This window comes from Microchirus variegatus (assembly GCF_963457635.1).
Source record: "Microchirus variegatus genome assembly, chromosome: 2".
NCBI classification, from domain to species: Eukaryota; Metazoa; Chordata; class Actinopteri; order Pleuronectiformes; family Soleidae; genus Microchirus; species Microchirus variegatus.
Genome location: NC_139803.1, coordinates 28,252,270 through 28,270,507, shown reverse-complemented (window position 1 = coordinate 28,270,507; position 18,238 = coordinate 28,252,270). Strand labels below are relative to the sequence as shown.

Below are 18,238 nucleotides of genomic sequence, written 5' to 3'. Positions count from 1 at the left end.
CAATTATGACATTTCTTCACTAACTTTGATGAGCTAAACTGTTCTAGCTCTTTGTTTTACACATGTACAGACACTGACACATAGCAGAGAGAGACTTACGACAGAAGGTGTTGTTTTTCCTCCAATCAATGGGGACTCCTGCTGCAGCACACAAATCAGCGTAGCTCTCTATGGCCTGGCACAGAGACACATTCTGACCTCCAGTTGCACACACGTCGTACACACAGTTGTCAAAGTATTGATTCGGGGGCACGACAGAGTGGCAAGGCTTGAAAATACCTAAGGGTGAGATCAAGTCAATGCACTGTCATAACAAGAAAAGCTGTGCAGAGCTTTAGTTGAGGATGTTTGTGTGTGTAATACCATTAGGATCTGTGATCATGCCACAGCTGGTTGGTTTCTGGGCCTCCTCCTCCACAGTCTTGTCACACTCTTCATGTCCACCACCGTTAGTGCAGCTGGAGAAGAAGTGGATAGAAAACAATAAATAGTGGTTGAATGTATAATACCACCTTATTCTGAACACTTCTTCCTGCTGTTTCTCAGTCAGAAAAGAGACTATGTCCTCTTTACACCTGGCATTCAAATGTGTTTTCTGTGATAGGTTAGCAATCAGAGATTGATGTGGACACCAGAGACGCTTGTTCATACCAGGTCAAAATGGATGTGATGAAGCTCTATCTGATCACTATCCGATCTTAGAAAACACATCCTCATGCCAGGTAAGAGGGTCTATGATGTTGTCTCTGTATTGGTGTTTGGTGGGGAAATGTGCTCGTTTAAAGATGCTTCACATATTTTTTCTCTGCTGCCACAAATTGTGGTCACTTGTCAAGAGTTTTAGTCATTTACGTTTACAATGTTGTAATCTGATCTTAGAGCAGTGCTACGTCTTCAAGGTATCCCGGACTTTCATGGTCCAGGAGATGTTTTTTAGAGTGCACTGAGCTGGAGGACATGTGACAAATTTCAATGACAGTGGGAGGAGAAGTTAAGTGTAAATATCTTCTATGATGTGACTCACTCAGGCCGAGAATCAGGAACCTGCCAGCTGTCTCCCAACTCATTGGTGTTAGCGGCTGGTGTTTGGTCTGGTTTCAGGTTGTCGTCTCTTGGATTGTTATTGAAATTTCCTGCCAAGGCAACAAATACAGAAACTGTGTTTGGAGAAGAATTCTGATTGAACCTGACAGAATCATCTGCTATTGTTGTCTAAATCAGCTCTTGGTTGACAGTGACTGGAGTCATCCCTGAAATGGGACACAGTTATTAACTTGTAGCAGCTCTTACCACACATGCCACAGAGCAGGCCACTGTAGGAGGTCGGCAAGGTGACGTCAGCATGGTGGTTACCATCAAAACGCACCTTCAGGCCAAAGTCTGTCTCCAGGACGACAAACTTTCCACTTAAGTAGATTTGGACTCCTTTGACAGGACTCACAGGTGGGATGACCGCTGTTCCATTGACCTGTAGAACAGAGAGATGATTAATGTCATGTCTATGTCAAGACTTTTCAGGAATTTATACGTTTTGGGATCATTAAGTTCATCGGTGTTTCTATGGCAGTACACAAAATCAGTGAGGAAAGTAGAGATGACTGAAGTCACATGACCTACCTGAACTTTGCGTCCCTTGCCGAGGATGACAGTCACACCGCTCACATTGATGACGACAGCTCTGACGTAGGAAACCCTCTTGTTACTTCCTCTGTGCTCGTTCTGGGTGTCCACAGTGAAGTAAGGCAAGTCGGTGGAGACGTTGCAGGGTTTGGTCAAGGTGTAGGAGCAGGCTCCCATGTAATGGTGGGTTACTTTGTCAAAGGTGTTGTAGTGAGGATCACCAGATACTGAGCAGATTCCATTTCCTGAACAAGAGATGGAAGAGATGAGCTCAGGTGTGTTCCAGTGTGATTTAAGGTCTGAAGTGACTCTATTCTTATACAGCTTCAGGTGCAGTGAACATTGAGCCAGGTTTACCTCTAGAGTAACAGCCTAGTTCTCCCTCCACCACCTTACACTCATGTGTAGGACTGCACTTTGATGGCTCGCAGGTGATGTTGTGGTTTCCGTTACACTTACAGCGCTCTGAGCAGTCTTTCTCTGAGAACCAAATGTCTCCTGTCTACACACACAAACACACACATGTTCAAACATTTTATCTTACGGCATAATGAAAAAAGTCTAGAATCACCATGGTTGTTTGTCTCTGCTGACCGACTGTTCCAGTTGTCACAGTTTTGTCCAATGCCTCTGGGTCCTAATCAAAAAGCCCTGATGAGCACACTTACCGGTCTGTAATTTCCATCTTCATCAGTGCATCCACACTCTCTGGGTGGGACACATTTGTCTCCACTGAGGATGAGCCCAGGATTACAGACACATCCCTCCACACAGGGCTGGTTACAGGAGCCACCGGAGCCACCAGGGTTCTGGCAACTGGGCTGAGGACACGCAGAGGTACATGGATTGTACTGACTGCCTGTGGGACACTTGATAGCTGGAGCAGGGGAGACAAACAAACACTGTGAGAGGTCTGAAGTAATTACAGTTATCCAGCAGAGGCTGCTGTGAGTGCAGGTTGGCCTGCATCCATGCTCTCTTTGTTCATCAGAAGAAGAAAACAGTGCCGTTATGTTGTTTTGAAGTGACAATGGAAGACACACACAAAGTATTTTTGGTTCTACACCATAGATGGTAAAGTAATGAATACATCTGTGGACTCAGCTGTTAGCTTCACTGGCACGAACAGAAGGTGTTCTCCCAACATTTGTCCAAAGAATCCAAGATCAATCCAAGGTTCTTAAAACTCAGATCTTTCAAATGAAGATTTTTATAACCCATCCCTTGTATTTAGTCAATTATGACATTTCTTCACTAACTTTGATGAGCTAAACTGTTCTAGCTCTTTGTTTTACACATGTACAGACACTGAAACACATAGCGGAGAGAGACTTACAACAGAAGGTGTTGTTTTTCCTCCAATCAATGGGGACTCCTGCTGCAGCACACAAATCAGCGTAGCTCTCTATGGCCTGGCACAGAGACACATTCTGACCTCCAGTTGCACACACGTCGTACACACAGTTGTCAAAGTATTGATTCGGGGGCACGACAGAGTGGCAAGGCTTGAAAATACCTAAGGGTGAGATCAAGTCAATGCACTGTCATAACAAGAAAAGCTGTGCAGAGCTTTAGTTGAGGATGTTTGTGTGTGTAATACCATTAGGATCAGTGATCATGCCACAGCTGGTTGGTTTCTGGGCCTCCTCCTCCACAGTCTTGTCACACTCTTCATGTCCACCACCGTTAGTGCAGCTGGAGAAGAAGTGGATAGAAAACAATAAATAGTGGTTGAATGTATAATACCACCTCATTCTGAACACTTCCTCCTGCAGTTTCTCAGTTAGAGAAGAGACTATGTCCTCTTTACACCTGGCATTCAAATGTGTTTTCTGTGATAGGTTAGCAATCAGAGATTGATGTGGACACCAGAGACGCATGTTCATACCAGGTGTAAATGGATTTGATGAAGCTCTATCTGATCACTATCCGATCACAGAAAACACATCCTCATACCAGGTAAGAGGGTCTATGACGTTGTCTCTGTATTGGTGTTTGGTGGGGAAATGTGTTCGTTTAAAGATGCTTCACATATTTTTTCTCTGCTGCCACTGATTGTGGTCACTTGTGAAGAGCTTAAATCATTTAAGTTTACAATGTTGTAATCTGTTCTTAGAGCAGTGCTATGACTTCAAGGTATCCCGGACTTTCATGGTCCAGGAGACGTTTTTTAGAGTGCACTGAGCTGGAGGACATGTGACAAATTTCAATGACAGTGGGAGGAGAAGTTGAGTGTAAATATCTTCTGTGATGTGACTCACTCAGGCCGAGAATCAGGAACCTGCCAGCTGTCTCCAAACTCATTGGTGTTAGCGGCTGGTGTTTGGTCTGGTTTTAGGTTGTCGTCTCTTGGATTGTTATTGAAATTTCCTGCCAAGACAACAAATACAGAAACTGTGTTTGGAGAAGAATTCTGATTGGACCTGACAGAACCATCTGCTATTGTTGTCTAAATCAGCTCTTGGTTGACAGTGACTGGAGTCATCCCTGAAATGGGGCACAGTTATTAACTTGTAGCAGCTCTTACCACACATGCCACAGAGCAGGCCACTGTAGGAGGTCGGCAAGGTGACGTCAGCATAGTGGTTACCATCAAAACGCACCTTCAGGCCAAAGTCTGTCTCCAGGACGACAAACTTTCCACTTAAGTAGATTTGGACTCCTTTGACAGGACTCACAGGTGGGATGACCGCTGTTCCATTGACCTGTAGAACAGAGAGATGATTTATGTCATGTCTTTGTCAAGACTTTTCAGGAATTCTGAGATGACTTGAGTCACATGACCTACCTGGACTTTGCGTCCCTTGCCGAGGATGACAGTCACACCGCTCACATTGATGACTACAGCTCTGACGTAGGAAACCTTCTTGTTACTTCCTCTGCGCTCGTTCTGGGTGTCCACAGTGAAGTACGGCAAGTCGGTGGAGATGTTGCAGGGTTTGGTCAAGGTGTAGGAGCAGGCTCCCATGTAGTGGTGTGTTACTTTGTCAAAGGTGTTGTAGTGAGGATCACCACATACTGAGCAGACTCCATTTTCTGAATAAGAGATGGAAGAGATGAGCTCAGGTGTGTTCCAGTGTGATTTAAGGTCTGAAGCTAATGTACTTTGTAGTTGCTTTGTAGAGACAAGTGCTACAAAAATCAACACTGGTTTCGAGGTTTCGCATTAGACACAAACTTCCGTTTTCAGGTGGACAAGGCAGTCTATTGGTCAGACAAAGCAGTGGACATAATGGCAGTTGTGGTTCTCAGGCTGGTTCTTGGTGCAGGGGTGTGTGCATAGTGTTGTCAGCTCAACTTTGTGTCAGTACAACCACATAGAACCAAATCAAAGTATTTCTTAAAGATGGAAAGTGATAAGATTATTCTTATACAACATCAGGTGCAGTGAACATCGAGCCAGGTTTACCTCGAGAGTGACAGCCTAGTTCTCCCTCCACCACCTTACACTCCTGTGTAGGGCTGCACTTCCATGGCTCGCAGGTGATGTTGTGGTTTCCGTTACACTTACAGCGCTCTGAGCAGTCTTTCTCTGAGAACCAAGTGTCTCCTGTCTGCACACACAGGCACACATGTTCAAACATTTGGTCTTGCTGCTTCATGAAATAAAACTAAAATCACCATGGTTGTTAGCCTCTACTATTTGAGGTGTTGCAATTTTGTTGACTTTAATGAAAATCAGTATTAATGAGGTAAAAAATGCCTTGACCTTTGGTCACCCAAATCTACTGTGAACATTTTGTCGATGAGTCCAAAGTGAATATTTTTCCAAATAATAAAGGATTCTTGAGAGACACTACACTGCAGATCTGACTGACAGGCAAATGGGGAATCTAGACAAGCAACAACAGAACATGATGGAGCTATCCATTAGCTTCCATTAGCTTGAGGGTTAGAGCAAAAGATGTCACGCCTCGTAATAGAGCTTAAGGACTTATAGACCCACTCATAAGAAGGTCATAAATCCTCATCCACATGGAAGGCGCAAGCAGAAGTAGATTCTGCCATCAACAGTCTCCAGCACTAGAGACTATCGCCAGTGCTCGGAACTTTCCAGACTGGTTGCACTGGCCTGGGCTAGGAGCTCTGCAACAGTTATGGTCCAAAGCCACAAAGAAGCAGTAGAAGAGCATGGCGGTGGAGGAAATCACTCAGGTGGACCGGGAGCAATTCTGGGACACAACTGTGAATATGTGCCTCTGCTGGTTAGACATCTGGGGAACACGCCAAAGAAGGCTCAGCTTCCCAAGAAAGGCTGCCTACAACACATTAATGTGCCCCGAGAATCTGTAGTGTATGCTGCACACTATGTGGGAGCAACAAGGCAAGCATCCAGCACATCCAGGATGCAAGGTAGCACTGACCCTGGGATGCTTCAGATGATATCATGATCAAGTCTTGGCCAAATTGGCCAAAGTCCTGGAGAGATGTTCAGTAACAGCAAACTGCTCACCAGAGATGTCAAGGCCTGCATTGACAGGATTTGCAACTTCAGGAATTACATCCCCAGCACCTGAGAAAAGAGGATTGCCTTCTTCTCACCTGCCAAAGGATGACATTTGTAGGTGGACCTCTGGTTTTCCCAATAGCAATTACAACTATCACTCTCCACTCAGACATTGTCCTTTGGTCCACAGTGGAGTAAAGGGGCCTGCTCATAGAACTTACCATCCCCCGGGAGGAAGGCATTTCAACATTGCATGGAAGGAAAGATCTGAGATACTTTGAGCTGGCTACAGAATGCCAAGAGGCTAGCTGGAAAACCAGGGTTTACCCCGTTGGATGCTAGGTATATATTGGAGAAACTATTGTCCAGCTGCTTCATGGTGCTGGACTGATGGGCTCACAGCTACAGAGAGTCGTGAAGATGCTGGGAGGGAGAGGAGGCAACAAGAAGTGAGCTTTTGGGTGTGGCTCCGCAGGAAGGATAGTAGTTGGGGGTCAACACCCTTGTGAAGGCAGCTGCAGTGTGGCAGGAAGATGTCCCCTACAAGCCCTTGCCCTTAGGCAGGGATATACAGTATACTGGGATGTGGCTGAAGACCCTGCAGCCGACCTAATGGCACTGGTAGAGGTGTGACAGACAGTGGCAAAGCAGGGACGAACATCTCACCTGTACAAGGTTTTCTCTTGAGGCATTCTTAAGACAACAAATTCACAAGCCATAAAACATTTCAGTAATGTCACTGTGACCTTGGCCTTTAGCCATTCATATCTAATCAGATTATTTTTGAGATCAAGTTAATATTTTTTGCCAAAATCTAAGGTTTTTTCACAATGTTCCTCACATATAACATTCACAGGGAAAAAAAACAAACATTTGAGCACACTTACCGGCCTGTAATTTCCATCTTCATCAGTGCACCCACACTCACTGAGCGGGACACATTTGTCTCCACTGAGGATGAGCCCAGGATTACAGACACATCCCTCCACACAGGGCTGGTTACAGGAGCCACCGGGGCCTGCAGGGTCCTGGCAACTGGGCTGAGGACACGCAGAGGTACATGGATTGTACTGACTGCCTGTGGGACACTTGATAGCTGCAGCAGGGGAGACACACAAACACTGTCAGACGTTTGAAGTTATTACAAAGTTGTCCAACAGAGGCTGCTGTGAGTGCAGCTTGGCCTGCATTCCATGCTCTCTTTGCTCGTCAGAAGAAGAAAACAATATGTTGATATGAAGTGACAATAGTGTACACAAACAAACTAAACTGTTCTCTTGAACAGAAAATCATAACACCAAAGCATCTGAACATCTGACTGAAACACATAGCGGAGAGAGACTTACGACAGAAGGTGTTGTTTTTCCTCCAAGCGATGGGGACTCCTGCTGCAGCACACAAATCAGCGTAGCTCTCTATGGCCTGGCACAGAGACACAACCTGACCTCCAGTTGCACACATGTCGTACACACAGTTGTCAAAGTATTGATTCGGGGGCACGACAGAGTGGCAAGGCTTGAAGATACCTGAGGGTGAGATCAAGTCAATGCACTGTCCTAACAAGAAAAGCTGTGCAGAGCTTTAGTTGAGGATGTTTGTGTGTGTAATACCGTTAGGATCGGTGATCATGCCACAGCTGGTTGGTTTCTGGGCCTCCTCCTCCACGGTCTTGTCACACTCTTCATGACCTCCTCCATTGGTGCAGCTGGAGAGGAAGTGGAATATTCATTAAAAAACAATAAATAGTGGTTGAATTTACAATACCACTTCATTCTAAATAAATCCTTCTGCTGATTATCAATCAGAGAAGAGACTACGATGTTGTCTCTCTGTTGTAGTTTGGTGGAGGTGTAAGAGTGTAATATCTTCTGGGATGTGACTCACTCAGGCCGCGGGTCAGGAACCTGCCAGCTGTCTCCCAACTCATTGGTGTTAGCGGCTGGTGTTTGGTCTGGTTTCAGGTTGTCGTCTCTTGGATTGTTATTGAAATTTCCTGCCAAGGCAACAAATACAGAAAATCAGTACAGGCTGTGTTTGGAGCAGAATTTTGATTGTTACCTGATAGAATCAGCTAATATTGTTGTCTAATGCTGTGTTTTTATCATGGTATGGTATTGTTTGGTTCTGTTAGGTTTAGAATGTTAAAGCCCTGAGTCAGGCTTGCGTTTGAGAACAGTGAGTCGTCAAATGAATGTTCGCTTTTCCATTGAAGAGCATTTTGTCGGTTTTGTTGATGTCCATGACGCAACTGGACAGGGACTGTCTGATACTCTCATGTAGCATCTAAAAAGATAAACATACGTAAACATCTCTGACTACTTTGGTCAATCTTGTGATGACGGAAGCAACATGCAGGGGGAAACAAAAAGGCGTGCAGAAGAGCGTGTTGGACACGGACATGGACGAGCTGAGGCGAGGCAAGTAGAGTAGAGTATCTTTTTCATGCCAAACAGTCTTCCTCTAACTGACTGAAGGTCAAATTCTTGTGTTTAAACAGTTAGAATTCCTATTTGGGTCTGTCCCTTTTTATTTATTAGCTGTGATTGAGTTCAGCAGTGTGAGGGGGGCCTCTAAAATCAACTCTGGGCGTTTGCCTCGACTTCCATGGGATATTTACACCAATTGCAAGTGAGTCACCCTGATTTTTTTCGTTGCCCAATGGAAGGGGTGCCAAAGAAAGGAACGGTTCTGGTTATTTTGGTACCATTCCTGAAACGCAAAGAAAATACGTACCGTACTGTACCAAACCAAACCGTTCCACTTTGTTGAAAGTGACTGTGACTGAGTATTGCCTGAAATGGAACCCAGTTAACTTGTAGCAGCTCTTACCACATATGCCACAGAGCAGGCCACTGTAGGAGGTCGGCACGGAGACATCAGCATGGTGGTTACCATCAAAACGCACCTTCAGGCCAAAGTCTGTCTCCAGGACGACAAACTTTCCACTTAAGTAGATGTTGACTCCTTTGACAGGACTCACAGGTGGGATGACCGCTGTCCCGTTGACCTGTAGAACAGAGAGGTGATTAATGTCATGTCTTTTTCAAAGTTTTGAGATCATTAAGTTCATCAGTGTTTCTATGGCAGTACACAGAAGCAGTGAGGAAAGTAGAGATGACTGAAATCACATGACCTACCTGGACTTTGCGTCCCTTGCCCAGGATGACAGTCACACCGCTCACATTGATGACTACAGCTCTGACGTAGGAAACCCTCTTGTTACTTCCTCTGTGCTCGTTCTGGGTGTCCACAGTGAAGTACGGCATATCGTCTGTGTTGTTGCAGAGTTTGGTCATGGTGTAGGAGCAGGCTCCCATGTAGTGGTGGGTTACTTTGTCAAAGGTGTTGTAGTGAGGATCACCAGATGCTGAGCAGATTCCATTTCCTGAAAAAAGAGAAGAGATGACACATAATTTAAGATCTGAAGCTACTGTATTTATCAAAGCAGGACAAGTGGTGCAAAAAAAACAGGCATGTCATCAAATGGAACATAAGCAGATCATGGATGCAGATCGTTTTGAAAAGAAATATAGTGCTGAAAACAGCACTAAGCTGTTATATATGTCTTTCAACTGAAGCACATCCTACTTTTGGAATAACTGCTCTAAGAATATGCATAATGTGCTTCAGTTCAGTTTTGGAGCAGGTGCAGTATGTGTTTTGTGTATATAACATACCCACAGGCCGGCATTCATATTCTCCGTTATGTAGCTGGCAACTCTCAGTGTTTGGTTTACAGCTGGTGTTGCGACACTGGATCTGACCTCCACTTTGACACACACACTTCTGCTCACACCCCTTTAAGTACCATTCATCATCCACCTGACAAACACACAAACAAGAAAACACGTGCATGTTGTAAATCATACAAAAACATCCAGCCTCCACAAACTTAGCATTGTTCAAGTCTGATTCATTCATAGCCCCTTAGTCTGATTATGAAAAATATTTACATTTTATATTTTTAAATATTCATCATTAATAAGGCTTCTAATGTTTAGTGCAGTCAACATTTATATATCCCCTCTTTGAGAAGAATTTCACATATTTAATACATTATTAAAATAATTATGAAGCTGCATTTTGTTTACTGTCACTGCCACTGTCACTAACCACTAACCACTGACTAACATTTAGGAGGGCTTGGTAGCAGAAATTGAGTAATAATAAAAACAATAAAAGACAATAAAATGTGAAATAAAAAGATAAAAAGATAAAAGCATAACATCACATGAAGTTATATGGTGAATATGGGTTTTGAGAATTGATATGAAAGAGTTATTAGCGTTATCTCATCAGGTCTATCCAAGGTCAAGGAACCTTGATTTTCCTTAGTCTTGAATTTGGGACAGACAATATAGCCTGACACGGGGATCTACGACTGTGAGCTGGAACAGATAATTTGCCTACTATATGTACTTTAGGAAAGGGTCTTGCTTTAAGGAGGCCACCGTCTTATGCCTGAACAGACAAACTACATGCCTTACATGTTTTGAGGGGGAAAACACACGACACAATCTATTATGTACAAATTTGTTCTTGTCATAATTCATATTGTGAATCGAGGCGTGATTGTTTACCATCTTTAAAAGGTGGGTCCCCATACCGAAAGTTTGGAAAACACTGAGCTCAACATGTTCTAAATGTATTGATCATACTGAGGAGGCATGCAGAGAAACCTCCTAAGCCATCGCATTAGTTTGCATCTGTTTTATATTTCATGATATAACATGAACCTTAAAGCAAGATAGGGTGGCTTGCTCCTACTCACTGGATGATAGGTCCCACTGTTGTCCACACAGCCACAGTCTTTCAGCAACACACACTTATCATTGCTGAGGATGAAACCTGGGTCACACTTGCATCCCTCTACACACACGTCCTCACAGCCAGGTGGTCCGCCAGTACCCAGACATGTCTCCGGACACGAGCTCACGCACAGGGAGTAGGAGCTATTCTGAGGACAGTCCAGGGCTGCATGGACAAATGCAGGTGAGGAGAGTCAAGACAAATGAAGTACGCATTAAGTAAATGAGCTTTTTCTGGTCCAACCACACTCAAACTAATGAATGAATGGGTTTCACTGAAGACTTACGGCAGAATTCTGGAGTCCTCCACTGATGGACTTTGGCTCCGGCATTCTGGCAGGCATCAGTATAGGCCTGCAGGTGGTCACACAGCACACGCTGAATTCCGTTGAACTGACACATGTCATAGACACAGCCTTGGAAGTATGTAATGGGATTGACCACATTGATACAGTCCCTGAAACAAAGAGGAAGAGTCACTGAGTCTCAGGCGGAGAAAACGAATGGTCCAACACTGTATGCAACGCAGGGCAGAACAGAAATACGCTAAATATCTCATATCATAACATCTCATAATCATAACCTTTTTCTTTGTGATGATTAAAAATCAAAACATTGGTTCATCAATAGAAACCACCTTTTCTGACCGGGAACTGAAGTTTGTAAAAAGCTTTCTCTCCCACACCTAGAAAATCTAAATGTTTAGCTCACAGACGCCGCAGCTTCTAGTCTGTCTTATTTGTTAAGTTTGGTCTCACTAGATAGATAGATAGATAGATAGATAGATAGATAGATAGATAGATAGATAGATAGATAGATAGATAGATAGATAGATAGATAGATAGATAGATAGATAGATAGATAGATAGATAGATAGATAGATAGAGACGCGTGTTTGAGTGTTTGTTGAGTGCCGTGTGTGTGTGGTTAAGTGTGGTTCAGAGTCCACTCTGGTTCATTGTTGTGTTCTTTTTCCAGGAACATAAAACTACAGCAACAATCTGAAATATGACACTGAGTCACCTAATCCTTGTAAAGATATCACAATCTGTCTGGTAGAATGGAAACACTTGTACAGGTATAAAACAGGTACACATGGAAATGTAGCATATGTGGCTAAAATCTGTTTTTCCTTGTGTGTGCACACAGACCATGGAACAGTAGCTCATACAATCACACTTCAAAACACCTGAAGGATGTACTGTTTGCACTTGTGTATATGCATATGTGTTTATGGTTTCGGAAAAGACCACAGGAAGTTTTCGTGATTTTATTGCACCTGGTGATGGTACCATCATGTGTAGATCCACTTAACTATAGAACATGATGTAGTCAATGCTTAGGAAGCGCCTCACCTGAATGGTCCAGCAGGGTCTTTGATTTTTCCACATTTCTCTGGTTTCACCACCTCAGCCTCAAGGTTCTCGTCACACTCTGGGTCAGGCTTGGTGCCTCCAACACATCTGATGTAGACAAAACGGTCACATTTGTTTCATAAACCGCCAGGTCATGCCCACACATTCAAATTTGAATTTATACAGCTTGTTGTAAATAAAGACACCTGTGATATTATACATGTGCCACGAAGGTAACATTTTTACCACAGACAATAATTTAACCAAAAGGGGTGGCCATTTTTTTGTCCTGTTGGCAAAACCGATTTAGCATAAACAGCAATGTCCCGTAAATGTGAATGATTCCACTTTTGACATATTAGATTTTCACAAAATAAGTTATTCATTGTGAAATTCGCAACTTAACCTGGTATATTTTGCTCTCACAATGTCCCAGAAATGAGACACAAATGGAAGCAAATGCATTTTGCCATTGGCAGAAATAGAATTTCTGTATCCCTGCATCTGTTCATGTATCTAATCTTGTGGAGCCTGATCACGTGCCGGAATTTCCAAGAAAGCTACAAAGAAATCCACAATTTCTCAGAAAGATGGGTGTGTGTAAACTTACTCATCATCCTCATCCTCTTCTGTCTTCCAGCTGTTCGCAAAGTCGTTAGAATTTCCTACCAGGGTGCCATCTGGTTTGGTGAAATCATTATTTGGATTCCCATCATAGTCACCACAGAGTCCACACATCTGGTCATAGTAGGTGCTGAGGGGAGAAGATGCAGAGAGCATGGATTAAGAGAAGAAGGCTCACGTCCTAAGAAGACTTAGTGGGGCAAATACGGTTAGGCCCTTTAATAGATTTTTCAAAACAAATGGACAGAAGGTTGAAATCTCTATTTATAAATAGCAGTCAGGGCATCATCGATGAAATCTGCTCTATATAATTTAAGTATTAGAAAGGATTAGAGGATTTATTAAAAAGAACTGATCTGTTAGACCTTTCAACTCTATCCTACACAGCAGACAAACCGATTTCTTAAGCACTTTTCATGAAATGTACCATATACAATTTATGAGTCTGAACCATATCTTCACTGCATTTGAATAAATTAATCAACAACTATTTCCTGTTGGGAAATGCTGTATAAAGAGGGAAATGAACAAGCGGACATAAGATATTGTACACCTATAACACCTGATTGTCAAACACCGACCTGGGAACTGTGATCTTGGCATAGTGGCTTCCGTCCCACCGCACCTGGAGGCCAAAGGGAGTCTGCACAGTGACATACTGTCCAGCAAGACTGATGGACATATGACGCGAGGGAGAGTTAGGGAGGGCCACCCTACGTCCATTCACCTGGTGGAAGGAAACAGGAGGGATATTAAAATATAGGCTATATGTACAGTTTCTTGTTTTTACTGTACTGCTCCATTTTTTTTAAAAAACATGACACATCATAGAAGAGAAAACACAGGGTTAAAACAATGAGCACAGGGATTTAATCCTCTGCCTGAGACTTGTTTGATCTGCGGAAGGATCAACAAGAATAGGATGTGTAGGAATAGTGTGGCCAGATTTCTGGGATTATGGAATAAAGACATAAAGGTCAAAGAACAAGGATAACGTCAAATGAAAAGGTGGCGACAATGAGGGGCGAGCTTTAAATTGTAATTTCACTGAAGAATATAATATATAAAGAGAGTGCTATAGCTGGTCTGTGCGTGTATTTGGTCTAAATGTTACTAACCAGTGTCCTTCTGGCCTTCATAAGTGTTACAGTGATTCCATCCACAGTGACGTAGAGTTTCCTCAGGTAGGACAGATCTGGCATTCCTCTCTCCTCATTCTTCCCCTCCACTGAGAACCAAGGACCTGCACAACACCATTAATGTTAGTTAATTTGTCTGAGCTTCAAAATCCACTTATCCCTCTGACACATGCAATCAAGTTGGCAGAATCAGATAAGATATTAACAGAATGGTATAATACTAAGTAATATTATGGTAATATCATTATAATTCTATAGTAATAATCACAATGTGTGGGACGGGGTGGAGGCTACGACATCTCCTTCATTCCTATCAGTCAGTACTGTACACACTAGTGCCCTTGGTAAATCACCTGCAGAGTCTGAAGCCTGTCAAGTGACCTGTTGGACAGTTACGCGATTAACAGAGAGATGTTCCTTGCATTTATACACTCTTAGAAATAAGGATTCCAAAAGGGTCCTTCTACAAGGGCTGAGGTTCTACCTGGAACCATTTGCTTCTGAAAACCCCTTTCCTAAATAAAGGGTTTTAAAAGGGTTCTTGGTAACACTAAGGTTCCAAAAAGGGTTCTCCTATGAGGAGGAGTATGGTTCTACTTAGCACTAGTGTAGATAGATTATATACTAAAACAAACATTCTTTGGGGAAATACTTCGAAAAAACCCCAATAAGTGTTTCCCATTGGACCATTAAATGCACTTGTGCTTTAGGGAGTCAAAAAAAGCAATAGCTCTGTTTTTTCAGATGCAGGAAGTCAACACCTGTTCTCACCTGTGGTGTTCCTGCAGGTTCTGGCCAGTGTGTAGGTACATGTTCCCATGAAACTAAAGAACTTCTTGTCAAATGTGTTGTAGTGAGGGTCTCCAGAGATCACACAGTCTTGAGAACCTGTGAGAGTGTGACAAAAAAAAAAAAAAAAAAAGATAAACAACAACCTCAACAACACATTACACAACTCAGTCTCAGTGTGCTTTCATGTTCAACTTACCAGTGGGATAGCAGCCCAGCTCTCCATTCTGAAGTTTACATTCTTGCATGGCAGGACAATCATGGGCCTTACAGGTAACCGAGGGTGCGTTACACTTACACTTCAGCTTACAGTCGTCCAAATAGAACTCCTCCCCAGGCTGAGACACACACACACACGGTAACAGAAGGAAGCATAAACTGAATTACAATGATAGGAAGTGTTTTAACTAGTTGGACAATAAAACGTGTCTGAGCTCAGAACAGACTCAGTAAAAACGCAACAATCAAATATTTTGTCCGGTAAACCTGCCTATTGTGCTATAAACACAGATACTTACTGTTACCTTTAAATAGTTTGTATTTTAAGAGGCAAGCACAGACATAGTCCTCATACACACATTCTTCCCTGTTTTGTGTACCTCATAATATTGGCCGTTGATATTGTATTGGCAGCCACATGTGGACTTTTTGACACATTTGCCTGCACTCAGGATGTAGCCAGCGTCACACACACAGCCCTCAGAACAGGGTCCACCACAGGAGGCAGGTTTCCCAGAACACGTCTCCTGACATGGGTCAGCACATGGCTCATAGTGGCTGTTGGGGTGGCACCCCCAGGCTGTGAGGAGGATGGAGAGATTGTTCACGCTGTGCTAAATATTCGCCATGCACAAATTAACGGATACATTTTTCTGTATGTATAAGGAAGAAAAGTACTGACACCTGATGACATACTGTATAACCTGCACTTTCTGTGTGCAGCTCTAGTGCTGCCATCTGCAGGTACACCAGTTCATCACAAAGGCATCATACATACAGTTACACTAAAAGTACCATTTGCATGATACTGCTGACGTATGCAAGTGTTGAATACAAAAAATTCTTCTATGATTGAATTATTGAATAATTACTGTCACTTTAAAAGATTATGCTGATATAGAATGCTGATTACATTTCTAATGACTCAGTCAGTTACAGTGTACTTCTGTGCCTTGCAATTTAACAAGAAACCTTGCTGACCCAAGAGAAGCAGCTTCCCAGGTTACCCTATTTTAGCCTCCCTACATCCCTTCATCCTCCATTCATTCACCCAACACTCACGGCAGAAGGTTTCATTCCTCCACGGTCCGATGGTGACCCCACGGTCCTGGCACTCGTTCACGTAGGCTTCAATGGCTTCACACAGAATGGACTTGGCTCCGTCCAGCTCACACAGGTCAAAGACACAGTCCCTGAAGTAACTCTGCAGACACACAGAACACAAACAGGTTCAGGGATACAAAACATTCCCCACTGAGCAGGTTGTAAATATAGAACAAAAACTATCCTATTTTTTTCTTTTTCGCTTTGCACTGTCTCTTTAAAAACTGTACTTTTTACTTCTTAAAAGTCCCTGTACACAACACTGGCACTTCTTAAGTTACTATTTTGAGCAACCTGTACTATTATTTGCATACTGGCACTTCTCAAAAGATGCCATTACCCAATTAACGTTAAATGTCCAATTCATTATTATGGCCTAGAATAATAATTTCCAAAGCTGCACTATATCACGTCTTTTCGTGAGAAAATGGACTGTGTGCCTGTAAAGCAATAAACAATATCTCTCCTGACTTTACATACTAACCGCCTTGCCAAATTTGAATGATTATAAAAAAAAAAGAGACATGTGTTTCACTTCTGCAAACGTACTGAGCTACTCACTGAAGTTGGGACCAAGAATATAAATGCAAATGCACTGTTATTAAATTTCTAGACTCGACTAAATGAAGAATGTGAGGACTTCTGCCACTTCTGATAATTTCTCTGAAGTCTTGCAGCAGCTTGTCTACTGTATGTATTTTGTTGTGTAATGTTGCGTAATGTGAAGTTACATTGGGGTTGACTTTGGGGTGGCACACAGCAAAGGGACCATTTGTGTCCAGCATGATCCCACAGTATCCAGAGCTTTCATACAACGCCTGCTCTTTTTCATCACACCCAGGGACGGTGGCGTTGGGTTTCTTATTACACCTGTTTGAGAGACAGTCAGAGAGTTTGGGTCAAGCAACACTATCAGACCTGACTGAGGGAGCATGTGTGTATACAACAGCAGAGCAGGGGCAGGGACAAGGGCAAGAAGCGTTTATCCCATCAAACTGCTGAAAGACCAGGTTTTTTGCGCAGTAGAACTCACTTCTGAGACTTTTTTTCTGGGTACTTTACAAGTACAATGTTGCTCTGTTTGTCTTGATGGGAATGTTAATAGGTGAGAAGAGGTTTAAACATTGCTTTATTGCTAAACACAAAAGCTAAAGTTTAAAGTCTCACCTCAACCTTTGCTGGCATGTAGGCATAAAAAACATGATAGTGGTGATGATTTAGTAAATGATAAATGTACAATTACAAGGACACAGGATTTCAACCAGAGGCTAGTCACATCACATTAGTTAAAATATTTAAATAAAGCCAATATACTGTCAATACTCACTCTGGGTCAGTGTTCCAGCTGTGTCCAAAGTCATTGGCATTGTTGGTCAGTGATCCATCTGGTTTACGGAAGTCATCTCTGGAATTTTCATCATAATCACCACACAGGCCGCACAGCAAGTTCTTATAGCTGCAGGTGACAAGAAAATCAACAGGATGATGATGTGTGGACATCAGAACAACAGTTCACTTTGCACTTCATCTTGTTAACTCCAAAAGAGTGTGTCGTACAGGAAATGTTGTAGGATTCTGGTGAAGAATGTATGTAAAGACAGACTCTCCACTAAATCTCTGTTCAGTCTTCACTTACTCTTTAATCACTTTGATGTCCATGTAATGGTTTCCATCATAGCGAACAGTCACACCAAAGCTCATGGACACGGTGTAGTACTTTCCCGACTTGAAGAGAGAAACACTAGGGGGCAAAGTCAATGGTAGGTTCACTTTCGTCCCATTTACCTGTATGGGTAAAAGCAGGGGAGCATAATATTAATGGTATGGCGATGACTTGAATTGAATTGATATTGAATGACTGGGAAAAGTTAATTCTTTTTATTGGTGCCTTCTATTGGGACTGGTGAAATTGTCTTCATAATTCCTATGGTTAAGTCGTGAGGACACCATTGCAAGGCGAGGACATGTTTTTTTACAATAAATGAAGACATGCAAGTACATTTCTGAGCTCTTTACAACTAAAATGACAACACTATCTTACCAGTCACTCCCACTCAGAAATGTCCTACTTCACAGGGGGAGTGGCACCATATTTCCACTACACTGTTATTACTATCCAAAAATGTGCGTTTT

The 18,238-nt window shown here is 42.8% G+C and overlaps 1 protein-coding gene across 1 annotated transcript in view; it reads right to left on the bottom strand.

Annotated features, from left to right (window-relative positions):
• zanl (zonadhesin, like) overlaps positions 1 to 18,238 on the bottom strand; it is a gene marked incomplete at both ends in the record, with an annotated part of 50,846 nt that overhangs the window by 27,575 nt on the left and 5,033 nt on the right. The window contains 14 exons of the mRNA XM_083906042.1: positions 9,745 to 9,889; positions 10,839 to 11,041; positions 11,163 to 11,332; positions 12,231 to 12,338; positions 12,841 to 12,984; positions 13,436 to 13,581; positions 13,973 to 14,097; positions 14,765 to 14,881; positions 14,982 to 15,120; positions 15,382 to 15,581; positions 16,064 to 16,205; positions 16,837 to 16,975; positions 17,433 to 17,561; positions 17,742 to 17,890. Coding sequence (XP_083762168.1) covers positions 9,745 to 9,889; positions 10,839 to 11,041; positions 11,163 to 11,332; positions 12,231 to 12,338; positions 12,841 to 12,984; positions 13,436 to 13,581; positions 13,973 to 14,097; positions 14,765 to 14,881; positions 14,982 to 15,120; positions 15,382 to 15,581; positions 16,064 to 16,205; positions 16,837 to 16,975; positions 17,433 to 17,561; positions 17,742 to 17,890 — 2,056 coding nt within the window. The remainder of the gene's footprint in view (positions 1 to 9,744; positions 9,890 to 10,838; positions 11,042 to 11,162; positions 11,333 to 12,230; positions 12,339 to 12,840; positions 12,985 to 13,435; positions 13,582 to 13,972; positions 14,098 to 14,764; positions 14,882 to 14,981; positions 15,121 to 15,381; positions 15,582 to 16,063; positions 16,206 to 16,836; positions 16,976 to 17,432; positions 17,562 to 17,741; positions 17,891 to 18,238) is intronic.